Raw genomic sequence first — 25,673 nt, 5'->3', positions numbered from 1 at the left:
TGGCCCCGCCCCCGAGGGGGGCGTGTCTACCCGACCCCCGAGAGGGGGCGTGCCCAGCCGAGGCCCCGCCCCCGCCCGCGCGGCAGTGCCGGTAAGGGGGGGAGGGACTCCGGGGGTCCCCACGGCCCGGGGGGTGGGAGCGAGGGGTCCCTGTGGGGCCCCCAGAGCCCTCGGAGCCCCCCCCGGGCTCCCCACACCGCCCTGCAGGGCCCTCCAAGCCGTGAGGGTTCCCCCAAAAAATCCAGGATGCCCCCACCCTTGGGGCCCCCCCGTAACCCTCGGGGCCCCCCATAACTCTTGGGGTCCCCCCATAACTCTTGGGTCCCCCTTGGACTCTGAAGGTCCCCCCTGGAGCCCCCACTTGTCTCTGGGCCCCTTCACTCCGTGGGGTCTCCCCCACCCATTTGGGGTCACCCCTACACCTTTTGGGGTCCCCTCAACCCCTGGGGACCCCACCCCCCTCCTGACCCCCCCGAAACTTTTGGTTTGCCCTGGTCTTTGGGGTCCCACCCATCGGGGTCCCCAACACCCCCCAGAGCACCCCAAATTCCTTTGGACTCCCCCCACCCTTTGGGGTCCCCCCCTTTGGGGCCCCACCCCAACTTTTGGGGTCCCCACCCTCAGACACCCCCCACCCCTCCCCATAACTACTTGGGATCCCCACAGACCTTTCCTCCCCCTCCTCTAGCCCCTTTAAAAGCCTTTGCGGGGCGGTTTTGGGGGGGATTTGGGGGTGCAGCCCCCCCCAAGCTGAGGGGGGGTCTGTGGGTGCCCCCCCCCGTTTCCTGCCCCGCGGGGCGGAAGCGGTGCCGGTGACGCGGTGACACGGGGTGGGTGACGTGGGGCCGTGGGGTGACGGGGCCGGACACGGGGTGTGCAGGTGCTGGGTGAGGGTGCCGGGACCCCCCACCTGGCCGTGGGGGCCTCCTGACCACCCCCTGACCCTCCTCCCCTTCCCCGAGCCTCCTCCCCCTCTCCCTCCTCCTCCTCCTCTTCCTTCCTCCTTCCTCCTCTAAGCCCTCCCTCCTCCTCCTCCTCCTCCGCTTCCTCCTTCCCTCTCTCCTGCCTTCTCCCTTCATCCATCCCCCTCCTTCCCTCCTTCTTCCTCCATCCTTCCTTCCCTCTTTTCCTTCATCCCTTCCGCCCACTCTTCCCTCTCTCTCTCTCTCCCTGCCTCCCTCCCTCCCTTCCTCCCCCCTTCCCTTCCTTCCTCTTTTCTCCTTCTCCCTTCCCCCCTTCTTCCTTCATCTCTTCCTCCCCTCAACTTCCCTCCCTCTCTTCCCCCTCCTTCCTCCCTTCCTCCTCTGTCTTTCCCTCCTCCCTCCTCTTCCTTCCCTCTTTCCTCCCTCCTTCCTTCCTCCCTCCCTTCTTCTCCCCTCTTTCCTCCTTCATCCCTCTCTCCCATCTTTCTTCCCCCTTCCTTCCAACCCTTCCTTCCTCATTCCTCTCTTCTCCCTCCCTCTCTCATCCCTCCCTTGCTCTCTCCCTTCTCCCTCCCTTCCTCCTCCTTCCCTCCATCGTCCTGCCATCCTTCATCTCTTCCCCCTCCCTCCCTCCTCTCCTTTCTTCATCCCTCTCTCCCTCCTCTCTTCTCTCCCCTTCCTCCTCCTCCCTCCTTCCCTTCCCACCCCACCCCACCCCTCCCTACGTTGTAGACCCCCCACCCACATCCCCTCTCCTCCCTCTGCCCCCAGGGCCCCCCCCACCATGGGCACGGACCCTTCGGACCCTCAGGACCCTCAGGACCCTCGGGGCAGTGCAGCCCCCCCCAGCCTGGCCGGGCAGCTGTAGGAGGGGCCCCATGGAGCCTGCGGGGACCCCCCCGACCCCTCCCGGGGTGCTGGCGGCGCAGGACGCCATCGTCTTCTCCGGGGGGGGAGCCGAGGGGGTGACCCCCCCCCTGGTACCCCCCCTGGCATCCCCCCTGACCCCCACCCTGACCTCCCCCCAGGCACCCCCCCTGACCCCCTCCCAGACCACCCTGACACCCCCAGTAACCCCCTCCCTGACCCCCGTGACCCCCCCGCAGGCCCCCTCCCCAGCCCCCCCCCAGGCCCCCAGCGCCCCCCACGACGTGTTCTGGGCCAGCCTGGCCCGTGCCCAGCTCTGCGTGTGGGACCTGCAGGGAGCCCTCGAGGGGCAGCCCCCCCCCAGGGACCCCCTGCCCCAGCACCCCTGGGACCCCCCCCCCTGTGGGGACACGGCCCCCGGCACTGATCCCCCCCAGCCTGGGGGTCCGGAGGAGAACGTGCAGAGCCTGGGGGTGGATGGGAGCAGCTTCCAGGAGCTCCAAGGCTGTGGATCCACGTTGGAGAACATCTTCCACATGTCCGTGGATGGGAATGTCCCACCCAAGCCCATGGATAAGAGCAACTTCCAGGAGCTCCAAGGCCATGGATCTACATTTGAGAGCATCTTCCACGTGTCCATAGGGGGGAACATCCCACCCAAGCCTGTGCTCATGGATGGGAGCATCTTCCACACGTCCATGGATGGGTCCATCCCACCCAATTCCATGCCCATGGATAAGAACATCCCACCCCAGTCCATGCCCATGGATGGGGGCACTTTCCATGAGGACCAAGGCCATGGATCCACACACAAGAGCATCTCCCTCGTACCTTCAGGTGGGGCCATCTCCCCGAAATCCGTGCCCGTGGACAAGAACATCCCACCCGAGTCCTTGCCCTTGGATGGGAGCGTCTCCCAGGAGGACCAAGGCTGTGGATTCATTTTTGGGAGCATCTTCCACGTGTCCACGGGTGGGAGCGTCTCCCCCAGGTCCATGGCTGTGGGTGGGAGCACCTCCCCCACGTCCATGCCCACGGATCAGGGAATCTCTCAGGAACATGTGACTGTGGATGGGACCATCTCACCCGAGCCCGTGGCCATGGATGAGACCAACTCGTGCACAGGCAGGAGCATCTCAGGGGAGACTGTGCCAGAGGGTGGGACCATCTCACACATGTCCATGTCCATGGATGTGCCAAAGGATGGGACCATCTCACCCAAGTCTGTGCCCATGGGTAGGACCATCTCTCAGGAGAACATAGATTCGACCATCTCACCCGAGTCTACGACCATGGATGGGCCCAACTTGCCCAAATCTGTGCCCGTGAATGGGACCATCTCACCTGAATCTGTGCCCATGGATGGGACCATCTCACCTGAATCTGTGCCCATGGATGGGACCATCTCACCCAAATCTGTGCCTGTGGATGGGACCATCTCACCCAAATCTGTGCCTGTGGATGGGACCATCTCACCCACGTTCATGCCCACAGGTGGGACTATCTCTCCAGAGGATGTGCCCATGGACACAACAATCCCACCTATGCCCATGACCATGGATAGGACCATCCCATCCGGGTTCACGACCACAGATGGGACCATCTCACCCAAATTCGTGCCCACGGATGGGACCATCTCTCAGGAGCACCTGACCATGGATTTGACCACCTCGGCCAAGTCCGTGACCATGGATGAGACCCACCTGTCCAAGACTGTGACGATGGACGGGACCACCTTGCCCAAAACTCTGCCCGCGGGTGGGACCACACCCCCTGAGCCCCGAGCCCCCGAACGCGGCAAAGAGGAGAAGAGTGAGGATGATGAGGTTGATGAGGAGGAGGATGACGAGGATGACCACGGCAGCACCTCCCCAGAGGAAGATGCCGAGGACGAGGAGGACCTGGAGGAGGAGGAGGAGCCCCAGTTCCACACCAACCCCCTGTTCCAGAGCCGGCTGGTGGCCCTCGGAGGGGCCCAGGGGGTGCCCCTTTACCGAACCCACAGTGCCGCCTTCGCCGAGGGGGGGGACACCACAGGGGGCACCGGGGCAGAACGGGGGGACCCCCAAACCCCCCCCACGCCCACAGCCCTCAGGGGTCACCCCGAAGGGGACATCGGGGACGTTGCCGTGGAGTGGGGTGAGTGTGGGGACCCCCCATCCTGGGGGGGGGCTGGTTTTGGGGGGGCACTGATGCTGATGGGGACCGCCCCCCCCGTGTCTTCTCCTCCCCCAGGACCCCCCCAACCCTCAGACCGGGCACTCTCCGACCCCCCAGAGCTGCCCCCGGGATCTGGGAGGGGGCAGCTGGAATGGGCGGAGCAGGACCCCCCTGCAGTCCCCACCCCTCTGGAGCCCAGCCCAGGTGAGGGGGACTGGGACCCCCCTACCCCTCCTGAGCTCACCCCAGAGCAGGGGGGCCTGGACCCCCCCACTCCCGGGTACCCCCCAGGAGGGGGAGATGAGGATCTGCCCCTCCCCAGGCCCCCGACCCCCCCAGAGCCACTCCTGGGAGAGGGGTCTGGGACCTCTGCCAGCCCCCCAGTGCCCCCAGATTTGCCCCAGAAGGGGGGGCAACAAACCCCTCCAGCCCCCCCTGATTTGCCCCTCAAAGAGGGGCAAGAGACCCCCACAGATTTACCCCAAAAAGGGGGGTTCCAAACCACCCCAGCCCCCCCAGATACGCCACAGAAAGGGGGGTACAAGACCCCCCCCACCCCCTCCTCTTTGTCCCCAGAAGAGGGACACCAGAGCCCCCCAGAACCCCCAGATTTGCCCCAGGCAGAGACACACCAGGCCCTCCCAGCCCCCCCAGATTTACCCCAAAGAAGGGGGAACCGAACCCTCCCAGACCCCCCCAGTTTGCCTCAGGGAGGGGGGTACGAGACCCCACCAGCCCCCCCAGATTTGCCCCAAAAAGGGAGGAACGAAATCCCCCCAGATTCCCCCAATGTGGCCCAAAAAAGAGGGGGGTACCAGACCCCCCCTGGCCCCCCCGACCTGGCCCAAGAAGGAGGGGACCAAACTACCCCAGATTTGCCCCAGGGAGGGGGGCACCAGACCCCTCCAGTACCCCAAGATTTGCCCCAGAAATGGGGGTACCAAACCCCTCCAACCCCCCCAGATTTACCCCAAAAGGAGGGGCACCAGGCCCCCCCAGATGTGCCCCAGGTCGGGGGCCATCAAACACCCTCAGCCACCCCCAATATCCCCCGAAAAGGGGGGCACCAGACCCCTCCACCCCCCCCAGATTTGAACCAAGGAGTGGGGTTCCAGCCCCCCGCCGCCCCCCCAGATCTGCCCCCAAAAGGGGGGTTCCAGCTGCCTGTCAAGTCCTTGCCCCCCACCGATTTATCCCAGGGAGGGGGACAGCAGAACCCCCCCAGCCCCCTGACCCCCCTCAAGCCCCCCCTCAGCCCCCTTTACCACCCCCCCCCCAAGTCCCCCCAGCTCGGCCCCCCCGCCCCCCTGAGAGTGATGCACAAACCCCCCCCCGGCCCCGTGACCCTCCAAAATCCCCCCCAGCGCCCCCCCAGCCCCCAACCCGCCCCGTATCAGCCCCTGGGAGGGGGGTCCCAGCCCCTCTGCCCCCTGCCCTCACCGCCCCCCCCGGGACCGGGGCTTTCCGAGGGGTCCCGGGGGGGGCCCCTCCTGCCAGGACATGGCTGTTTGTGGCTCCCGGCCCGGGGGGGGGAAGGGGCGCAGGGACCCCCCCTCGGGCCCCCCCCCGCACGCCCCGACATGGAGGAGTCGCCCCCCGAGACGGGCCTGGAGCCCCCGCCGGACCCCCCCGACAGCAGCCCTGGGTGAGGGACCCCCCCGCCGTGGGACCCCCAGACCCGTGTGGGACACCCCCCTTCCTGCTGCCCCCTCAAAACTCTCTCTGACCTCCCCCAAACTCTGACTGACCCCCCCGGCCCCCCCATCTCTGTCCCCCCCGCCCGCCCCTCCCAGAGCCTCTGTGACCCCCCCCCTCACCCCCATGTGTCCCCCTGGCTCCCCCAGTTCCTCCAGTCCCTCCTGTACCCCCCCATTCCTCACCACCCCCCCCCGTGCTCCCCCAGCCCCCCAAATCCTGTCTGTCCATCCTCTCAGACCCCCCATTCCCCCCCCAGCCCCCCAAACTCCCCCAGCTCCCCTGCCCCATCCAGGCAGGGATGGGGACCCCCCCAGTCCTGCCTGACCCCCCAAACCCTCCTTGCCCTGTCCGTCTGTCCCTCAGCCCCCCCATTTATGCCCCCCCAACTCCCCCCAGACTCCCCCTCACCCCCTCGAGCCCCCCATGCCCCCCCCAGTCCTCCCCTACTCCCTCCCACACCCCCTTCCCCCCACCCAGGCAGGGTTTTGGGGTCCCTCCACCCCCGGCCCTGCCTGACCCCTCCTTCCCCCCCAGATCCCCTTTAGGGGGGCCGGTGGAGCCCCCCGGGGGGGGGTCCCAGCCGGGGCGGGGGGAGGCCCAACGTTTGGCCTCCCGCCTGTTCCACCTGGAGGGCGTCCGGAAATCCCAGGTGGCCTCGTTCCTCCGCAAAAAGTAAGGATTTGGGGGGTCCCCTCCCCCTTTTGGGGGTCCTCTGGGCTCCAAACCCACCCCCCCAAACTTGTGTGCCCCCCCAGCAATGATTTCAGCGCGATGGTGGCCCAGGAATACCTGGAATTCTTCCAGTTCCAGGGGCAGACGCTGGACCAGGCGCTCAGGTTGGGATGGGAGGGGGCTGGGTGGGGCTTTGGGGGGGCAAAGGGACACCCCAAAATCGATAGGGGGGTGGGAGGGATGGGGGGTTGGGGGACGTGAAGAAGGGAGATGTGGGATGGTTTGGGGAATGGTGGGGTCTGGGGGGGGAAGATTTGGGGTGATGAGGGATCCGGGGGGGTAGATTTGGGGTCCAGGGGGGCAGATTTGGGGTCCAGGGGGGCAGATTTGGGGTTCAGGGGGCCAGATTTGGGATCCAAGCGGGCAGAAACACACCCAAGGGGATGTGTTTTTGGGGTCCCCCATGCTGGAGATGTCCCTGGGGGGGTATTTTTGGGGTCCCCCCCTGGTGGTGCCCCTGGGGGGTGTTTTTGGGGTCCCCCAGCCCGGGGTTCCCCCAGGTCGTTCCTGCAGGCCCTGGTGCTGTCGGGGGAGACGCAGGAGCGGGAGCGGGTCCTGGGCCACTTCTCCCGGCGCTTCCACCACTGCAACCCCGGGGCCTTCCCGTCCCCCGGTGAGACCCCACACCCCAAACACCCCCCGGGGACCCCCAGAGCTGGTTAATGCCCCCTAACCCCCCCCGTGCCTCAGTTTCCCCCCCCAGCCCCTCCCAGGGCTACAAGGCCCCCCCCAGCTGCACCTTTTGGGGTTCAGGGGGTGGGTGCCCTTACTGGGGGGGGGTCTCCTCACACCCTCCAGCCCCCTCAAATCCCCCTCAGCCCCCCAAACCATCCCCACATCCCCACAAAGCTCCTTCACCTCCCTCTGTGCCTCAGTTTCCCCACTCACCCACAGCCCCTCCCAGCCTCCCGGGGCCCCCCCAGCTGCACCTTTTGGGGTTCAGGGGGCGGGTCCCCTCCCCTGGTGGGGTGGTAGGACCCCCATGTGACACCCCCAACCCCCCAGACTCGGTTCACTCCCTCACCTGTGCCCTGATGCTGCTGAACACGGACCTGCACGGGCAGGTGAGCACGGGGGGGGACTCCAAAAACCCCCAAAATCTACACCCTGCCTTTTTCAGGGGGGACTGGGGGGATATGGGGGTGTGATGGGCAAGGGGTTTGGGGAATGGCTTGGGGCAGATGGGGAATTTTGGGGGGTCCCAGGGGGTGGATTGGGGGTTTGGTGGGTGCAGGGGCAGATTTGGGGTGTGTTGGGATCTGGGAGGGCACATTTGAGGCATTTTGGGGGCAGATTGGAGGTTTTGGCGGCCCCAGTGGGACAGATTGGGGTTGTTTTGGACCTGGGCAGGGGGCAGATTTGTGGTCTCCCCAATTTCTGGGCTGGATTTGGGGCCCCCACCCTCCAACTGTGCCCCCCCAGCTCGCAACACCCCCAAATTTGCCCCCCCAGCACCTGCGCCGGGCCATGACCAGCTCCGAGTTCGTGTCCAACCTCAGCGGGATGAACGACGGCCAGGACTTTCCCAGGGAGCAGCTCAAGGTATTCTGGGGGGGGCCTGAGGCTGAAAAAGGGGGTTCCCTCCCCTGAGCCCCCTCAAGCCCCCCCCACACCCCCTGACCCCCCGAATTTCCCCCCCAGGCTCTTTATGGCTCCATCCGCAGCAAGAAGCTGGAGTGGGCGACGTGAGTGGGGGGAGCTTGGGGGGGATTTGGGGGCTGGGGGGGCTCCCTGTGATCCTGAACGTCCCACAGGGAGGAGGAGGAAGAGGAGGAAGAGGCCGGGGGAGGGAAGAAGATCCTCCCCCAAATCCCAGAGCTGCCAGGGGGGGTCGTGACCTTCCGCAGGGGGTGGTTGGCCAGGAAGGTCCTGGCAGAGGCTGATGGCAAGAAAAGTGAGTCTGGGGGGATTTGGGGGGCTTGGGGTACAGGGGGAAGGATTTGGGGTGGGTTAGGGGTGCAGGGAGGCAGATCTGGGGTGGTTTTGGGGCTCAGGGGAGAAGATTTGGGGGGTGTTTGGATCTGGAGGGGCAGATTTGGGATTTTGGGGATCCAGGGGAGCAGAGCTGGGGTGTTGTAGGGTAGATTTGGGATCTGTTGGGTCAGGCTTGTGGGGGGGTAGATCTGGGGTGGTTTGGAGTTGGTGGGGGGGCATATTTGGGCTGTCTCTTCCTCTTTAGGGTCCCAAAGGGTGACTTTGGGGTGCGTTGGGATCTCTGGATGCAGCTTTGGGGGTGGGACACAGATGTGGGACCGTTTGAGCTCCACTGTGACCCGGGGGGGCCCCATTTCAGGCTCCACTGCACTGGGGCAGTGTCTCACTGTAGGGGGGTATTTTTGGGGTGTCCTTTGTGTCCCACCCCCATCTCACCGTTCCAGCTCCCTGGGGCCGCCGGGGCTGGAAGCCTTTCCAAGCCGTTCTCCGCGGGACCTTCCTGTTCTTCCTCAAGGCTGGGGGGGGGGCCCGGGGGGTCTCCCGACGCCCCTCAGAGCCGGGACCCCCCGGGCCCCCCCCAGAGGAGGGGGGGGGGGCCGAGGAGCCCCTGGGGGTCCATCATGCCCTGGCTGAGAGGGCCCCCAAATACACCAAGCGGCCCAACGTGTTCCGGCTGCAAACGGCCGAGCGGAGGCTGTTCCTGTTCCAGGCGCCGTGAGTGACCTGGGGGGGGGAAAAAGGGGGTCACGGCAGGGGGTCCCTGCAGGGTGTGACAGCGCTGGTGACGTCACTGGTGATGTCACGATCCAGCACCCCCGAGGAGATGCTGTCCTGGATTTCCCGGATCAATCTCGTGGCCGCCCTGTTCTCCTCCCCTCCGTTCCCGGCGGCCGTGGGGTCCCAGCGACGCTTCGTGAGGCCCATCCTGCCCACGGCCCCCAGCAGGAGCCCCCCGGTGAGACCCCCAAACAGGGGTGACACCCATGGGTGCCCATCACCCCCATCCTGCCCACAGCCCCCAGCAGGAGCCCCCGGTGAGACCCCTGGGACCCCCAAATAGGGGTGACACCCCTGGGTGCCCATCACCCCCAGCTGAAGCCCCCAAGTGAGACCCTTCCAAGCCCCCTGAGTAGGAGGGTTCACCCCTGGGTGCCCAACCAGCTCCATCCTCCCCACAGCCCATGGTGAGACCCCCAAGCCCCCTGGGTGGGTGGAGACACCCCTGGGTGCCCATCAGTCCCCCCCGAGCCCCCCGGGTGGGTGGGTGGGGGTCAGCCCTGGTCTCCCCCCAGGAGGAGCAGCTGCGGTGCCACGAGCAGTGGCTGGAGCGGGTGGGGCAGGAGCTCCTGGAGCACCAGAGGCACCTCCCCGAGGGCCGGGGCCGCGCCCGGGACCTGGACGAGTATCGGGTCAAGAAGGAATTCCTGCTGGAGGAGGTGGGTGGGGACATGGGGACACCCGAGGCAGGGGGGACACCAGGACACCGGATCATCAGGGACACTGGGGAGCTCCCCAGGGTGGTTTCTTATTTTAGTCCTTCTCCATGGAGGACACCAGGAACGTCCCCATGGCAATGGCTCGTCTCCATCCTTATCTTCCTGGTGGTCTAGGTAGCACTGTGGGACAGGGGGGACACTGGGAACACCAGGAATGCCCCCGTGATGGTGGCTCATTCCCATCCTTATTTTTCCCATGGGATGGACACTGCTATGGAACAGAGAGACCCTGGGGACAGGAGGGGACACAGGGGACAGGGGTGGTGACCGGGGGGTGACCCGTCCGTGACCCCCTCGTCCCCCCAGCGCCGGCGCTACGAGACCTACGTGCAGGTGCTGGAGACGTGGCTGAACTCGGGCGCCCGGGACCTGGAGGGGTGGGAGGCACAGGCAGGGGGGGCCCCCCCAGACCCCCCCACTCTGACCAAGGCCCACTCGAGCCCCTCACTGGCCCCTGAGCCCCCCCCGGGCCCCACCGTCCGTGTCCGGAGGAACATCTCGGAGCGAAGGACCGTGAGGAAAATCGTCCCCAAGCGCAACAAGAACCTGCTGTGACCCCCTGGGGGGACCCCAAGGGACAGGATCCCACCGGGGAGCCACCCCAGGACCCCTCGGTACGAGGTTCTTTGGGGGGTCCCGGTACGAGGTTCCTTGGGGCCCCCCCAGTTTGAGCCACCCTGGGGGGATTCAGGATGGGGAAACTCAGGGAAAACACCCCTTTCCCCCTCCCAAAAAGGGGGCTGGGGGTCTGAGGGGTTGTAACTCCCCCCCCAGGACCCCCAGCCTCCCCCCTGCACCTGCTGCCTGCTGCTCTCTGTGTGCAATAAAGGTGTGTCCCACCGCTGGCATTCCCAGATCCCAAAATTCCTGAGGGAGAGGGTCAGGGTGGGATTTGGGAACCCTGGGAACCCCCCCCTTCCTGCCAGTGCTGCTTCATCGGGGGGGGGGGTAGGGGTGTGAAACCCACAGCACCAACCCCCCACTCCCTCCAAAATAGTGGGAAACCTCCCCAAAATTCCATGCTGGGGAATGGGGGGAGAGGGGTGTGGAACCCAGTGGACCCCCCCCATCCCCAGAATTCCAGTCTATGGGGAGGTGGGATCCACTGGAAACCCCCCCCAAAAAATTAGACCCACTGGAAACTCCCCCAAAATTCCAGGTGTGAGGGAGATGGTTCCCTCTCCTGAAGTTTTCCTCATTAACTATTGGTGCTAATTGGGCTGGGAGGCTGAATTTTGGGAAGGAGGGAAGGTGAAAATTGGATGCTCCAAAGGGAGTGATAAAATTAGGATAAATTTATTATAAAGTGAGAATTTAGAGTGATGATTAAAGGGGGGCCCAAACCCCCCCAAACTGGTGACTGGGAGAAGGGGGGTCGTTAATTAGGAGCTAATGAAGATCCTAGATGTTTATTAAGTAGTTTCCTGCTCCTGCTGTTTTCCCAGATTCCCAAGGCCAACGGAGACCCCCCAAACTGGGGAGGGGGCTCAGGGTGACCCAGGGCAGCACCAGTGCCCCCCAATCCCTAAAACCCCCCCAAAACTGCCTTTTTTTTTCCCAGTTTCACCAGTTCAAACGCCCCTTCCCAGTAATCCCAACCCCCCATCCCAGTAATCCCAACTCCCAGTCCCAGAAATCCCAAAGGGATGAGTTCAAAGGGCTGTTTCTGGGGGGAAAACCCCGTGGAAATGGTGACGTGGAGCACCATCACCAATCCCTGTGGTGCCACCGCATCCCGAAAACATTCCAGTCTGAGCAGGGATGAGGAGTGGGGAGAACCCACTGCCAGAAGAAGTGGGAATTCCATGGGTTTTCCCTGTCAGGATGAGGAAACATCGACCAGGAGACGCAGATTCCACCACAGACACGCAGCAGGGGGAACAAATCCCTGTCCTTGAGCATCGGGAATGGGATGGGGAGGGAAAATGGGGCTGAAATCCCACAGCACAGGTCCCTGTCCGAGGCAATTCCCAGAATTCCAGTGCCTCAGGCATATTCCAGCTGGGCGGGGCCACAGGGCTCCGGGGCCGTGTCTGAGCCCTTGGAAAGGTAATCCCGGACCTCCAGCTCCATCTTCTTGGCCTTCAGGGCCGCCGAGTGCAGTTTCTCCAGGAAATCCGGCATTCCTGGGAAAAGGGGGAGGGAGAGCCCGCTGGGATCCAGGATTGCTGAGGGAAGAGGCTCCCAATCCATCCCCTCCTCCAGCTCTGTTCCCAGCTCACCTCGTTCTTCTCTCTCCTGATTTTCCCTTTCTCTCCTTGTTTTTTCCCTCCTAATTTTTCCTTTCCCTCCTGATTCTTGTCCTTTCCAGTTTTTCCTTTTCCCTCCCAGTTTTTCCTTTCCCCCCCAGGTTCTTCTTCTTCCCAGTTCTTCCTTTCCCTCCTGATTTTCCCTTTCCTTCACAATTTTTCTTTTCCCTCCAAACTTTTCCTTTCCCTCCTGATTCTTCCTGTCCCTCCCAATTTTTTTTTTTTGGTCCTTCCCAATTTTTCCCCCCATAATGTCACTTTTTAAGCCTCTCCATGTATCCCCCTCCCTGCTCTGGAGCGGGAAGGGAAGGGGGCCCCTGTGGAGGGAGGATCCCGAGGGAATTCCGGGCACTCACCGCTGGAGACCATCCAGCTGACGCAGTAGCGCGGGAACACGGTCTGGGGGTTGTCACTGTAGGTGAGCAGGTAATCGAACCCATTCTGGGGGGACAAACATGCCTGGGATCCCCAGCCCATCTCAAACCCCGCTGGAGCCGCTCCCACCTCCCCCAAGGAATTCCCTGTGGAGCTGCTCATATCCCACAGGAAAAGCTGCCGGAGCCTCTGAGAGCATTGACAAAAGACCCAAGGAAATCCCACCAGGAGGGAATTTGGGAGGAGGGGGTGGCATTCCCTGAGTATTCCAAGCTCTATCCATGCTCTGGACGGCCTGGAAATAACCCACAAGCCTTTTTCCAAGAGGATTTAGTGCTTGGAATGAGACTTGGGAGGCTCATGGCTTCGTAAAGGGAGCTCTGAAAGGGAGTGTTTGGCTCCCTCAAGAGCACCAAATTCCCGAAGGAAAAGTCCCAGGATAGTGAGATAGAGCTGCAAATCCTTCCCAAGCCACACATGCATATGCTTTCCTTGCCTTTGGAAAAATAATTCACCCTCCTCCCATAAATCATGGAATGGTTTGGGCTGGAAGAGACCTTAAAGATCATCAAATTCAACCCCTAGGGCTTGACTTTCCCAATGTTTGGATTATTGCCCAGCTCCCAGGGCAGGAGAAGGAGCAGCTCCCTCTGGAGCAGCAGGAGGATCCTCCCCATGCCAGGTTTTCCGCCCCCTTTCCCAGATTTACCTCATCAAAGGTTTTGTGGGGTCGGATCACCATCTGGGACTCGTAGGTCCTCACCCGGACGTACTCGGGATCCTCGGGAACGCTGGGATGCTCCACAGCCCTGGGAGGAGGAGGAGCATCCCAAGGTGAGCTCAGGGTGCCAATTACACCCGGAATCCACCAGTTTTTTGGAGGTGGGGGGTAAAAAACCGGCATTTTTCCCCCCAAAAACAGTTGTTTTATTTCCCAAATGAATCTCGGCGGGATCGATGGGGGTCAGTAAAGTCAGTTAAGTTTATACCCAGCTCCCCGTGGATCTTTAGGGATGGGAATGGTGGGAATTCCCTCCAGGAACACCCACCTCGACACCAGCACCATCAGGTTGTTCTCCTTGTCCACGCTGTAGCGCCGGACGTAGACGTAATCCCGGGAATACATGGGATACTGCAGGAAGGGCCCCGGGATTGGGATCAGCCCCCGCTCCCGGCCCTGCCCAGGGCAGATCCCGGGATGGGCGGGGACTCACCGGGAAGTGGGTGACCCAGTGAATCACCTCGGAGCCCGTGGCCACGTCCCGCTCGATCACATCCAGTTTGATCACCAGGGAATCCCATTTCTTCCGATATTCCGTGTCCAGCTGGGAAGGGACAGAAGCCGAGTCAGCGGAAATTCCAGCAGAGGGGGATGAAGGGAGGGAAATATCCCTTTTTTTTTTTCCTGTCTCCTGTGGGAACATTCAGTGTCATGGGCAGGCAGGGAATTATTAATATCCTGGAATATTCTGGAAGTTGGGAGAGAGGGACTTGGGATCAGGAATCCACTGGGATCCTGCAGCCCAACCCTTCACTTCCAGCAGCAAAACCCACCTGGAGAACAGGATAATCCACTGGCATCGGCTCTGGATCGTGCAAATGGTACAAAGGGAAGGGAATATTCCCAGTTCCCCCATTCCATCCTCTGGAAGAGGCTCCTGGAGCTCCATCCCACCCCCTGAAGTGATTCCAAAGGTGCTGCTCACCTGGACATTGAAGAATTGCCTAGGAGTCACATCCGTGTAGGATCCAAACACTGGAAAACAGAGCCTGGAATGAGAACTCTTGGTCCCAGGAAAGGATTGGCAATGAGCAACTCCTGATCCCAGGGTAGGGTTAGGAGGGAAAGGGGAGTTTTAAGGCCCTCTGGAAGAATAAAGTGGGATGGAGCAGCAGGGATGGGTGTAAAGGATGGTAATTCCTGTTTTTCCTGAGGACAGGGATGAGTGAGGCCCAATCCCAGGGGACCTGGGCCATGGAAAAGCCCATGGATACCTCGGTACTGGTACAGGTGGGATCCCTGGATCGGCCTCCGCCACAGCCTGAAGTGCTTCTTGTCCATGATGAGCTCCCAGGGCTGCTCCCGCTCCGAGGGCTGGAATTCCATGGGGCCACTGCCCTGGGCCAGGCTGGACAGGTTCTCCATGTGCTTCATCTCCTGCGCGGAGCTGCCGGAACAAATCCCACCAGGAGTCAGGAATGGGCCCCTCGGAGCGTCCGGGAGCCCCCCGGGCTCGGAAAACACCCCAGGACTCAGGGAGAGGGGCAGGGAACTGAGTTTGGGTGTGGGAATGGCGTGGAAATCCCAGGTTTTGGGGTGGGAAGAGCTGCCTGGGCTTGGAAATCCCATTTTTTGGGGAAATCCCATTTCTTCATGTGGAAAAAGCTGCTTGGGCTTGGAAATTCCTTTTTTTTATTATTTTCTTTGGGAAGAGCTGCCTGGGAACGGAAAACGTGTCCTCTCATCCCTCTTCCCACTTTTCCTCTGCTGGAACTCCAGTTTTTGGAAATACCAGCCTTTCTCTAAGGGAAAATAACCCTCAGGGGGTGCAGAGCAGGATTTGTTTTCCTGGCTGGATCAAAGCTGAGCAGGATGGAATGGGATGGGAGATGGATTTAAGGAAAAGCAGGATTTGGAGGCACCAAAATTCCCTGTGGAGCTGCTCACATCCCAGATGTGAGATGCTGCAAATCCTTCCCAAGCCATGCAGAGGATTGGGATTTGGGGGGAAAAGGAAGCAGGGATGGGGTTCCTGCTGTTCCAGGGGGTGGGAGAGGGGGAAGAAGGGAATCTCCAACAGCAGCTGGAGCAGGAAATGGGAGTCACAGGAGGAAAGGAGCTGGAAAAGCCTTGGATCAACCCCCAGTTTCAGCCTCCTCAGCCAACAGAAACTGGAGCTGGATTTGGATCCCAATTCCCAAAAATCCAGTGGAAAAAAGCCTGGAAACCTCCCCCCCACCAGGATAATCCCTCTGAATATGGCCTAAGCTCCCAAAAACAGCCCTGGAGAGGGAAGGCTAGTTCATCCATCCCCAAAGCCCCTGGGAATGCCAAGGAAGGAGGGAGGAGGATCCCAGGGTGCTTTCAGAGGCACTAATTAATGCAGGTAATTAATGAACAGAGCTGGAATTAACGACCTGGGACCGGCCGAGCTCGTGTTCCCATTCCTTGGAACCACTCCCTTCCCAGATCTCCAGGCAGATCCCAAAGCTCCACAGCATCAACTGGATCCACAAGCCTGTTTTCTGCAGGTATTCCCTTTGGGATTGAGGCTCTTCCACAACCCCAACCCCTCCATCCTGCCCTTCCCGTGCCGGGATGAGCCATTCCAGCCCCAGCCCTGTCCATCCATGGGATCAGCAGCATTCCCAACCACCAGGTGAGCCACTGGACATGGGATCCAGGGACAGGGAGCCGAGAATGATCCCCAGGGGGGTGGGATGGGATCCAACTGGGACAAGGAGCAAAGTGCTCCTGCTTCTCCAAATCCATCCTGCCCGGCCAGGAAAACCACAACCACGGGATTTATCCCTTTGGAATGAGGCTGTGCCCGCCCTGCTCCCCTCCCAGTCCAAGATTCCTGGCTCCCTGAGGAGGGGACACGGAACTGGAGCATCCCAAAGCCCGGACCCCCAAACCTGCTCCTGTCATTCCCAAATCCCATGAATTACTGAATTAGGGATGTGGTTCCCAACCTTGGCAGTGGCTCCATCCGGCACAGCCCGATCCCAGGAGCCTCCAGAGCAAGGACAAGGGGACACCAAGGGGACACTGGAGCCGCTTCCCTGACCCCTGTCCAGCTCCACGTGTCCAAGTGGGACACGTGTGATCCCCCCATGGCACCTTCCAGCCAGGAATTCTACTTTTCCCAAGGAAAAACAAGCCTTTCCTGAAGTGAAATGAGCAGGAAGGAAAACTGGGAGTCGACTGAAACCCCGGGAGGTGACTCAGCCCATGAGGAAAAAGGGATTCTCTGCATGGATTTCACCTGTTCATGGATTCCTGGGATCATTTTAGGGCCTGTGTGAGGCTCATTCCCACCTGTCCAGCCAAAAATGTTGGATGTGGAAGAGGGGAAGGAAATTCCTGCCTGCCAAGAGCTGCCAGAATTCCAGCCAAGATCCCACTGGGGGCTTTGCTGCTCCCAGAATTAGGCTGGAGATGGAGAGGAAATAAATGGAATGAGGAGAAAGGAAAAACGAAGAAGAAGAATCCCAGGGAACGTTCCTGTGCCTGGGAAAAGGCTCAGGAAGAGGATTTGGAATCCTCAAATCCAGTTGAGGAGGCTCAAGACCTGACCTTGAGCAAGGAAATCCCACCTGGTTTTAATCCCAGGACTAAACCCAGCCCTGCTGAGCCACTGGAAAACTCCCCAGGGTTTATCCTCAATCCCAAAGGCTCCTTTTTGGGGAATGAAATTGGGATTTGGGGCTTTTTCCCAGCTGGGAATCTCCCTAAAATCTCCAGAGGTGCCAGGAGGGGGGGGGGATTCCTCATTAACTCCAGGGTTAATTAAGCTTTAAATGAGGTGCTTCTCAAACTCTGGGTGATGAATCCCTGTGGGATGAGGAACCTGGAGGTGGAATTTCAGATCCCAAGATTCCCATAAAGGGTTAATTACCCCCTGCTGAGTCATGGGGTAATTAAGGGAATTAATCCCTAAGGAATCCTCGAGATTCCAAGGACACTCCAAGAGCTGCTGGTGGGGGGGAGGCCCTTCTACCTCCATCCCGTGAGATTTGGGTGTCTCACCCCCCGCTTTGGGCACAGGGATGGGTTTGGAGGGTCCCCAGCAATGGAGTGGAGAACCCCTTTTTCCATGGGGAGAATTCCCAATGACACCACCCCCAGGCAGCATCCCAAAGTTTGGGGTGGGTGGAGGGGACACCCCAACAACCCCCTCAGGAATTTTGGGGAGGGATTTGGGGGGACAGGGGGGTACCCCGAGATCAGAATTGGGGCACTCTAAGGTCCGAATTGGGGGATACCCCAGAGGGAGAGGATTTAGGGAACAGTGCCCCCCAGCACCCCAAAAAAGGAAGGGGGCACCTTCCAGGGCAAATTTTGGCAGGGCACCCCAAAATTTAGAGGGGCACCCCCAGATCAACACAAGATGGGCACTCCCATCCCAGGAAATCGGGGGGAACCCTGAGGATTTGGGGGTACCCAGGATCTAAGGAAGGGGAGAGGGTGCTGGGGGACCTGGAGGCCCCAGTGGAGGCGGGGGGGGGTGTCCCTGTCCTGGGTGTCCCACGGTGGGGGTATCCCGGGGACTTGGGGGCCCCGTTCCCAGTGTCCCAACCCCAGGGCCCCGTTCCCAGTGTCCCAACCCCAGGGCCCCGTTCCCGAGGGCGCCCCATTCCCAATGTCCCCGTTCCCAGTGACCCCTTCCCGAGGGTGTCCCATTCCTCGTCCCCGGTGTCCCGGTGCCCTGCTCCCCGTATCCCGTTCCCGGTGTCTCCCCGCTCACGCACCGCCGCAGCTCCTCCTCCTCGATGCGCCGCCCGTCCCACACGAACACCCCGGCGAGCGCGGCCATCAGGCGCCCGGGGCCGGCGAGGGCGGGGCGGCCGCGGAGCGCTCCCCGCCACCACCCCCCCCAGCCCGATCCTGATCCCGATCCTCCTCCTCCTCCTCCTCCTCCTCCCTCCGCCGCCGTCCCCTCCCCGTGCCCGCGGGGCCAGGCCCGCCGAGCCCGCCGAGCCCCGTGCACCGTCACGCAGCTGCACTGGCGGGCCAACAGCGCGGCGGGGGCGGCCCGGGGAGTCCCTGCGGGGGGCCCTGCTCGGGGGGTCCCGGGGGTCCCTCCGCGGGGGCTCCGCGCGGCGCGGGCGCCGAGCGCCCTCCACATGCCGCCGGAACGGCCCGTCGCCCCCGGGGCAACGTCATCGCCCCGCGCCGCACAACCCATTGGCTGCGACCGCAACGCCCCCCGCGCTCATTGGGCCGTGTGGGACGGGCGGCCACGCCCACCGGGAGGGCAAGGGCGGGGGCGGAGCTTGGGATGCGGGATTGGGCGGAGCTTGTGGGAGGTCAGTTGGGGATGGGGCGGGGCCTGTAGAAGGGACACGCCCCCAGCGGGGCGGGAGGGGAATTGGGGGGCAAGGGGGATTTTGGGGGGTAATGGGGGGCAAGGGGTATTTTGGGGGGTAATGGGGGGCAAGGGGGATTTTGGGGGGTAATAGGGGGGTAAGGGGGATTTTGGGGAGTAAGGGGGATTTTGAGGAGTTATGGGATGGGCAAAGGGGGACTTTGGGGGGGAATGGAGGATTACAGGATTATAGCAATGGGTGGGTATCGGGGGCCGGCAGGAAGGGGTCGGGGGGTCCGGGGAGGGGCAATGAGGCTGGGGCAAGGCGGGGTTTGGGGGTCAGTGGGGGGTTATGGGTGGCAGGGCTGGCCCCTGGTCCCTGCCCAGAAGGGCCCACTCCGGGATGTTTTGCGGGGACAGCACAAGGCCCCCCCTTCCCCAGCCCAAAGCAGGAGCTCCACACACAGCTCTTTGCACCCCTTTATTCCCCCTGGAGCCCCAAATCCCGCAGCTCCCACATCCCAACATTTCCAAACCCTAACCTTCCCCCCTTTCCCCCGAGCTCTACAGGAAATAACATCATGTCCCATTTTGGGGTCTTTTTTTTACCCAAATTCAGAACGTTTAAGCTCAGACTATTTACACCCAACCCCCCTCTTGCATATCCAGGGAATCCCAAAGCCTTTCCCAGCTGCGGGATGTTCCCTTTGGGAGCCCCTGACCCCCCATTCCCAGGATCCCCCCAAAGGGGTTTTAGTGTTGATTTGGCTCCTTGGAGCCTCCCAGGGCTCAGGAAGGGCTTTTCCCAGGATGAGTTTTCCGGATTCCACCCGGAGAGCGACCGAGGCTCTTGCATAGCCAGGGGCAGGGGGGGAAAAGGGATGGGGGTGGGGGGGCAAGAAAGCAGGAAAACAGGGATAAAAGCGTTGGGGGGACGGTGGAAAACCTAAACCAAGCCATTTTCCAGGCCTAAAGCTTCTTCCTGGAGCCAGCCTGGGGCTTTCCTGGATCGTCTTTCAGGTCCTTCCAAGGCAAACCATTCCATGATTCCCTGGTGGGATTTTCGGTGCTGGTCGATGAATCCCATGGGTTTTTTCCTTATTATTTGCCTTAAACAGCCCCAAAATCTGCTGGATTCCTCCTCCGGGATGGGAAATGCTGGATCAGCTTCTCCTGGTGCTCCAGCACCATCCAGGGAAAGTGTCTGCTCCTGGATGGAGCATCCCAGGGATTGAAGAGGGAAAAGGGGGCAAGGAACCAAGAGCAGGAGGGAAAAACAGAATTTGGGAGGAAAAAGCAGGAGAGTGGGGGCGGTGTGGAGGGATTTGCATAAAAGCTCCAGGATTTTTCCAGCATGGGCTCCTGCTTCCCAGGAGCTGTGGCTGGGCCAAAGTCTGGGGTTATTTTGGCTAAAAATCCCAAAATTTTGCCGGCAGGAGTCAGATGATCCCAAAAACCCCCAGAGTTTTCCTCCCCGTGCTGTGCCAGAGGCCCCAAAACTGTCCCAGTCCTTCCCAGACCTTGGAATAAAGTGCAGAATGTCCGTGTAGTGAGAAGAGAGGCGCAGGGAGAGCCGGGAGTGGGAATTTCCACCTCCTGTCGTGCAGGATGGGCCATCCCTGCCCTGGGAATGTGGTGGGAGCTTCCCTGATATAAATATATATAAATATATATAAATATATCCACTCGTGTCCAGGCCTTGGGGGCCTTGGAGGAGGAGGGAACGAGCTCTGACGTGGGAATGTGGATCCCACACCCCTCATTCCAAGAACTGTGGACCCCACACCCCTCATTCCAAGAAGAACTGTGGATCCCAAACCTCTCATTCCCAGGAGAATTGTGGATCCCTTATTCCCAGGGGAAACATGGATGCCCCATTCCCAGGAGGAGCCATGTGGGGGAAACGAGGCTGAGTCCAAACGTCGCCGCGGAGCCACAAACCCAAGGCCGGGAATCAAACGCCGCCAATCCGCCCCAAAAACCTCTTGTGGAGAGCCCCGGGAGCCACAGGAGGTGGGAGTGGGGCCGGAGGGACATTCCAGGCGGGATCAGGGGGTGTAGGCCGGCGGAGGCTGGAACTGGTTGATCACCTCGTACTCGGCCGGGTAGGGCTCGTTCTCCTCCATCTCCGAGAGCAGCTCCAGCGCCTGCTCCTCCTCCTCGGTGGGATAATGCCGGAGCAGGTTGGCGGCCGTGGCCAGGATCGAGGCCCCCCCCGCTCCCGCCACCAGGTAGAAGCTGACGGCGAAGATGACGTAGACCTGGGAGCCGTGGTACTTCTTGTGCTGCTGCTGCTGTGCCAGGATCAGCTCCGACGCCCAGTAGCAGAACCCGATGACGGTGGCACATTGCAGGACTGGGAGGGACAAGGAAAATGGGGAGAAATGGGAGACAAATCAGTCACAGAGTGGTTTGGGATGAACAGGGATGTGGGGAAGGGCAGAGCTCGGGGTGAAATGTGGTGATGAACACCCAAAACCCAGCCAGAAATCTACAAAAACTGTGAGGCTTTCCCTGCAGGAATTCCCGGCTGGAATTCCCTGGCTGTACCTGTGAGGATTCCCTGCAGGAATTCCCAGCTGGAATTCCCTGGCTGTACCTGTGAGGATTCCCTGCAGGAATTCCCGGCTGGAATTCCCTGGCTGTACCTGTGAGGATTCCCTGCAGAATTCCCGGCTGGAATTCCCTGGCTGTACCTGTGAGGATTCCCTGCAGGAATTCCCAGCTGGAATTCCCTGGCTGTATCTGTGATTTTTCTGCAGAATTCCCGGCCGTACCTGTCAGGATGTGGGCGAAGGCGTAGCGCCGGGTGATCTTCAGCGCCGGGTGTTTGGGGCCGAACACGTCGAGCAGAAAGGCCGAGAGGCTGCACAGGATTCCCAGGAAGCAGAAGGCAGCAATGACCCGGAGCAGCAGCACTGTCTGCGGGTTCATGCAATAATCTAGGAGAGAGGGACGGAGGTGAGCACCCAAAAAACCCTCTTTTCCACCCAAATTTCCCCCTGCTCCAATCTCACCCGGATCCTTGAGGATTAAAATCAGAACCCTCCAGATTCCACAAGATCCATGACAGAGAAAGGGGCTGTAACACTGCCACTCCCCCACACCATCACAAATTTTAATAAATTCATCCAAATATTCATTTAAATATGTTAATTAGTGCTAATGAACATGTGCCAGTGTGAGACATGCTGGGAATGAGTCTCCAGTTCCATCCGTGCCTGAGGGGGGTGAGTAATGCTGGAAAAATAGGTGGAAAGGGGCCTCTCCAAGGGCCACAGTTAACCAAAAGCAGGAAAACAGACATGGTGTGCAGCTGCCTGTGGAGTTATATCCATAGAGTTATACCCCCTTCCAACCCAAACCATTCCAGGATTTTATATTTGGAGCTGAATTTGTACAGTGGGGCCATGGGTGTTGGTTGAAGGGAATGGAAGGACTTGGAGGGGGATGTAAGGGGGTCAAAGAGAGATGGAAAGGGATGGAGGGGGTGGAGAGGGATGGAAGGGGGACAGAGGGGTTGAAAGGAGAGGGGAGGGAAGGGGATGGAGGAGAACGGAAGGTGAGATGGAGGGGGGACAGAGAGGGATGGAAGAAGGATGGAAGCAGGACAGAATGGGGTGAAGAGGATGGCAGGGGACAGAGGACTGAAGGGATGGAAGGGGCCAAAGGGGTCTCACCTCTGAGCAGCTCGGGGTTCACATAGCCCAGCACATCGGCCACCCCCAGCTCCTGGCGGGAGCAGGTGCCGCCGTGGATGCGGAGCCAGGCGGGCTCAGCCAGGGCGGTGCAGAGCGCGGTGATGGACAGAGCCCCGGGCAGCGCCGACGCCAAGCTCCGCTCCGGCTGCTTCGGCAGCCCCGCCGCGCCCCGCCGCCGCCTCCCGCCCGGCCCCGCCGGCCCGCCCGGCGCGTACATCGCGGCGGGCACCGGCACCGGGGGCACCGCCGACACCGGCACCGGCACCACCGGCACTGGGGCCACGGGCACCGGGGACACCGGGAACGGGACCCCCGACCCCCGCTCTCGACCCCCGGCAGTGGCTCCGGGACTCTCGGCGGCGAGCCCGGGACCACCGGCAGCGGCTCCGGCCCCACAACAGCGGCTCTGCGTCCCCGATACCGGACCCGGGCCCCTGACACCGGCCCTGGATCACCCGACACCGGCCCGGGGTCCCCGCAGCAGCCCCGGACCCCCCGATACCGGCTCGGCCCCTCGGCAGCGGCTCCGGGCGCCCCGTTCGCGTCCCCCCTTCCCGGTTCCCGGCCCTGCCCGTTCCCGTCCCCGCCCCAGTTCCGGCGCGGCCGTTTCCGTTTCCGCGCTGTCCCCGCGATGCCCGAAGCGCTGTCGCTGCTGTGCCGGGTCCCCGCGCACCCCGAGTCCCGCTGCTGGGCCCTGGCCTGGAGCCCCGGCGGGGCCCTGCTCGCGTCCTGCGGGGGCGACCGCGCCGTGCGCGTGTGGGGCCGGGCGGGTACGGGGCAACGGGCCGGGCGGGACCGGGCCGGTGTGGGGGAGAGCGGAGCGTGCGGGGCTGGCAGGGGAGGAAGGACCGGGGCTGTGCGGGTACGGGGGGACCGGGCCGTGCGGGGCTGTGCGGGTACGGGGGGACCGGGCCGTGCGGGGCTGTGCGGAGTGTGCGGGGCTGTGCGGGTGCGGAGGAGCAGCAGGGGGGAAAGGGGGGCTGTGAGGGGGGACGGGGTTACGGGCTCGCTGTGGGCGGGGCTTTGCTGGGGGCGGAGTTAGAGGGTTTGGATGGGTTGTCGTGGGGGCGGGGCTACATCGCGGATGTGGGCGGAGCTGCGGCGAGGGGCGGGATTAGCAGTTCATGTGGGGGGGTTATCATCTTGTGTGGGCGTGGCTTGTTCGGGGGCGTGTCCCGTGTTCGGGTGGTCCCATCCTGGGCTGGGTGAGGCTGGGGGTGACTGGGGCGGGGCTGGGGTGGCAGGGGCGTGGCCTGTGCCCATGGGGTCTCATCCCACCCCTGCAGGCTCTGTCTGGACGTGCCAGGCAGTGCTGGGTATGGCTGGGCTGTGGTCGGGGCAGTGCTGGGTGTGGATCTGGGTGTGGCCGGAGCGTGTCCCGTGTCCATGGACCCTATCCCACCCCCCAGGCTCCAGCTGGACATGCCGAGCGGTGCTGGGGGACGGGCACCAGCGCACCGTGCGCAGGGTCGCCTGGTCCCCCTGTGGCTCCTACCTGGCTTCTGCCAGCTTTGATGGCACCACCTGTGTCTGGAAGCGGCAGGAGGATGGATTTGAGGTGAGACCACCCCCTCAGAATCCCCCCAGCCCCCCTGGGGCCCTCCAACCCGTCCCAGCCTTTATTGTCCCCCTGCAGTGCGTGGCCACCCTCGAGGGGCACGAGAATGAGGTGAAGTCAGTGGCCTGGGCACCCTCGGGGTCCCTGTTGGCCACGTGCAGCCGAGACAAGAGTGTCTGGGTGTGGGAAGGTGAGGAGGGGCTGGGGGGTCTGGGAAGGACTGGGGGGAGGTGTTCAGGGGCTCAGCCAGACCCCCCCTGACCAATCTGTCCCCCCACAGTGGATGAGGAGGAGGAATATGAGTGTGTGAGTGTCCTCAATGCCCACACACAGGACGTGAAACATGTGGTGTGGCACCCGAGCCAGGAGGTGAGAGGGGGGACCTCCCAGTCCCCCCCCGGTCCCATCCTGTCTCCCCCCCCCCCCCTTCCAGCCCCTCCTGTGGTCCCATCCAGAGTGATTTAGGGTCACTTTGCCCCCCCACCTGCCTCCCCAGCTCCTGGCCTCTGCCAGCTACGACGACACGGTGCGTCTGTACCGGGAGGAGGAGGACGACTGGGTGTGCTGTGCCACCCTGGAGGGACACGACTCCACCGTCTGGGCCGTGGCCTTTGACAAGGAGGGGGAGCGTCTGGCGTCTGTCAGCGACGACAGGACCCTCCGGGTGTGGCGCCGGTACCACCCCGGGAACCAGGAAGGTGAGGGGAGGTGGGGGGGAGAGCTGTGGGGAGGGGAAAGGGGGAGAGAAAAGAGGAAGAGGGAAAAGAAGAGGGAGAGGGGAAAGGGAGGAGAAAGAGGGGAAAAGAGAGGGGAAAGGAGAAGAGGTAAAGGAGGAAAAGAAAGAGGGTCAAAAGAGAGAAGGAGAGGAAGAGGGAAGGCAGAGGGAAAAGAGGGAGAGGGAAGGGAGAAAGCATAAGGAAAGGGAAATGAGGGAAAGGGGAGGAGAGGGAAAGGGAAGGAAGAGGGAGAAGGAAAGGAGAGGGAGAGGGAAAAGAGAGGGAAAGAGAAAAAGGGGAGGGAAAGGGCACTGAGCTCTCTGACCTCCCTCCAGGCGTGGCCTGCAGTGGCACCGATCCCACCTGGAAGTGTGTGTGCACCCTCTCAGGGTATCACAGCAGGACCATCTACGACGTGTCCTGGTGAGGGGCAGGTATTGGGGGCACCCCAAAACAGGGCCCTGTCCCCTCCTGGTGACACCCACGACCCCTCCAGGTGCCACCTCATTAGGGCCCTGTCCCTTCCAGATGCCACCTCCCCAGGTCCCATCCCCTCTGTGTGTCCCCCAGGTGCCACCTGACAGGTGCCCTGGCCACAGCCTGTGGTGACGACGCCATCCGGGTGTTCGAGGAGAGCCCCACGTCGGAGGAGGCCCAGCCCACCTTCAGCCTCACCGCCCACGTGCCCCGGGCACACTCCCAGGACGTCAACGGGGTGGCCTGGAACCCCAAGGAGCCAGGACTCCTGGCGTCCTGCAGCGATGACGGGGACATCGCCTTCTGGAAGTACCAGCGCCCCGAGGGCTGCTGAGGGGGACAGACCCCCCTGTGTGTCCCCCTGAGCCCACCCTGGCCTGCTCCTCCTTCTCACCTGTGGGAGGCCAGGACAGCTGTGCCAGACTCTGGTTGGATCCAGGATCTGGAGCAGGACTTTCTCCCCTCTCTTCCCCCCCCCAATAAATCCATGAGCTCCTGGCCTCTGGATCTTCCTTCTGCAAGTGGTTTGGGGCTTACAGTTCTTGGGTTGATGGTTGGACTCGATCCTAAAGTCTCTTCCAACCTTCAGGATTCCATGATCACACACCTGGGATCTTCCTTTGACACTCCTGGAACCCTCAGAGTGACACAAGAGGGTGTGGGTGCTCCCTGGACATGGATGAGGTGGCACAAGGGGACAGGACTACCCAAGGGGAAGCACTGAGGTGTTGGGATCATCATAGTTTTCCCAGAA

At 62.2% G+C, this 25,673-nt stretch overlaps 4 protein-coding genes across 9 annotated transcripts; 2 read left to right on the top strand and 2 right to left on the bottom strand.

Annotated features, from left to right (window-relative positions):
• The first annotated feature begins 34 nt into the window (after positions 1-34).
• LOC135403668 (PH and SEC7 domain-containing protein 4-like) lies at positions 35-10,659 on the top strand. Of its 4 annotated transcripts, XM_064637886.1 has the most exons (14): positions 35-91; positions 1,695-3,929; positions 4,026-5,595; positions 6,183-6,320; positions 6,404-6,484; positions 6,881-6,993; positions 7,386-7,444; positions 7,833-7,922; positions 8,022-8,065; positions 8,135-8,274; positions 8,759-9,029; positions 9,126-9,270; positions 9,608-9,751; positions 10,118-10,659. In XM_064637886.1, the coding sequence occupies exons 2-14, from the start codon at positions 1,802-1,804 to the stop codon at positions 10,364-10,366; spliced, it is 5,172 nt and encodes a 1,723-aa protein (XP_064493956.1). In that variant the 5' UTR covers positions 35-91; positions 1,695-1,801; the 3' UTR covers positions 10,367-10,659. The 4 variants fall into 4 exon arrangements, with proteins under 4 accessions (XP_064493956.1, XP_064493957.1, XP_064493959.1 ...); XM_064637887.1 differs by lacking the exons at positions 35-91; positions 9,126-9,270 and having other exon boundaries at positions 933-3,929; positions 10,118-10,304; XM_064637889.1 differs by lacking the exons at positions 35-91; positions 6,183-6,320; positions 7,386-7,444 and having other exon boundaries at positions 933-3,929; positions 4,026-4,154.
• Positions 10,660-11,091: 432 nt separating this feature from the next.
• STARD7 (StAR related lipid transfer domain containing 7) lies at positions 11,092-18,326 on the bottom strand. Of its 3 annotated transcripts, none has more exons than XM_064637893.1 (8): positions 17,911-18,326; positions 14,431-14,603; positions 14,142-14,191; positions 13,677-13,760; positions 13,485-13,567; positions 13,145-13,244; positions 12,417-12,501; positions 11,092-11,937 (listed from the first exon to the last, which is right to left on the bottom strand). In XM_064637893.1, the coding sequence occupies exons 1-8, from the start codon at positions 18,285-18,287 to the stop codon at positions 11,798-11,800; spliced, it is 1,092 nt and encodes a 363-aa protein (XP_064493963.1). In that variant the 5' UTR covers positions 18,288-18,326; the 3' UTR covers positions 11,092-11,797. The 3 variants fall into 3 exon arrangements, with proteins under 3 accessions (XP_064493963.1, XP_064493962.1, XP_064493964.1); XM_064637892.1 differs by having other exon boundaries at positions 13,650-13,760; positions 17,911-18,323; XM_064637894.1 differs by lacking the exon at positions 17,911-18,326 and adding an exon at positions 16,132-17,732 and having other exon boundaries at positions 13,650-13,760.
• A 609-nt stretch (positions 18,327-18,935) lies between these two features.
• TMEM127 (transmembrane protein 127) lies at positions 18,936-22,746 on the bottom strand. The gene is made up of 3 exons (XM_064638051.1): positions 22,148-22,746; positions 21,245-21,409; positions 18,936-20,823 (listed from the first exon to the last, which is right to left on the bottom strand). Exons 1-3 carry the CDS (start codon positions 22,383-22,385, stop codon positions 20,516-20,518), a joined length of 711 nt encoding a protein of 236 aa, XP_064494121.1. The 5' UTR covers positions 22,386-22,746; the 3' UTR covers positions 18,936-20,515.
• Positions 22,747-22,767: 21 nt separating this feature from the next.
• Positions 22,768-25,417, top strand: CIAO1 (cytosolic iron-sulfur assembly component 1). Its single transcript, XM_064638048.1, has 7 exons — positions 22,768-22,938; positions 23,578-23,726; positions 23,805-23,916; positions 24,007-24,095; positions 24,223-24,424; positions 24,778-24,865; positions 25,013-25,417. Exons 1-7 carry the CDS (start codon positions 22,800-22,802, stop codon positions 25,251-25,253), a joined length of 1,020 nt encoding a protein of 339 aa, XP_064494118.1. The 5' UTR covers positions 22,768-22,799; the 3' UTR covers positions 25,254-25,417.
• Positions 25,418-25,673: the final 256 nt, after the last annotated feature.

Source organism: Pseudopipra pipra, chromosome 28, assembly GCF_036250125.1.
Source record: "Pseudopipra pipra isolate bDixPip1 chromosome 28, bDixPip1.hap1, whole genome shotgun sequence".
In the NCBI taxonomy this organism is placed as follows: Eukaryota; Metazoa; Chordata; class Aves; order Passeriformes; family Pipridae; genus Pseudopipra; species Pseudopipra pipra.
Note: the sequence above shows the minus strand (reverse complement) of the source record. Positions and strands in the feature narration are given on the sequence as shown.

Bases quoted from the DNA above. Each gene is read 5' to 3' on its own strand.
- LOC135403668 (XM_064637886.1), top strand. From the start codon at position 1,802: ATGGAGCCTGCGGGGACCCCCCCGACCCCTCCCGGGGTGCTGGCGGCG. The intron at 5,596-6,182 runs GTGAGGGACCCC...CTTCCCCCCCAG, and splicing joins CCCCCCGACAGCAGCCCTGG to ATCCCCTTTAGGGGGGCCGG. The intron at 6,321-6,403 runs GTAAGGATTTGG...GTGCCCCCCCAG, and splicing joins GCCTCGTTCCTCCGCAAAAA to CAATGATTTCAGCGCGATGG.
- STARD7 (XM_064637892.1), bottom strand. From the start codon at position 18,287: ATGTGGAGGGCGCTCGGCGCCCGCGCCGCGCGGAGCCCCCGCGGAGGG. The intron at 14,192-14,430 runs GTATCCATGGGC...TCTGTTTTCCAG, and splicing joins CCACCTGTACCAGTACCGAG to TGTTTGGATCCTACACGGAT. The intron at 12,502-13,144 runs GTAAATCTGGGA...TTGTCCCCCCAG, and splicing joins CCCACAAAACCTTTGATGAG to AATGGGTTCGATTACCTGCT.
- TMEM127 (XM_064638051.1), bottom strand. From the start codon at position 22,385: ATGTACGCGCCGGGCGGGCCGGCGGGGCCGGGCGGGAGGCGGCGGCGG. The intron at 21,410-22,147 runs GTGAGACCCCTT...CCTCTCTCCTAG, and splicing joins GAACCCCGAGCTGCTCAGAG to ATTATTGCATGAACCCGCAG. The intron at 20,824-21,244 runs GTACGGCCGGGA...TGTCCCTCCCAG, and splicing joins CTTCGCCCACATCCTGACAG to TCCTGCAATGTGCCACCGTC.
- CIAO1 (XM_064638048.1), top strand. From the start codon at position 22,800: ATGCCCGAAGCGCTGTCGCTGCTGTGCCGGGTCCCCGCGCACCCCGAG. The intron at 23,727-23,804 runs GTGAGACCACCC...GTCCCCCTGCAG, and splicing joins GGCAGGAGGATGGATTTGAG to TGCGTGGCCACCCTCGAGGG. The intron at 24,425-24,777 runs GTGAGGGGAGGT...ACCTCCCTCCAG, and splicing joins CCACCCCGGGAACCAGGAAG to GCGTGGCCTGCAGTGGCACC.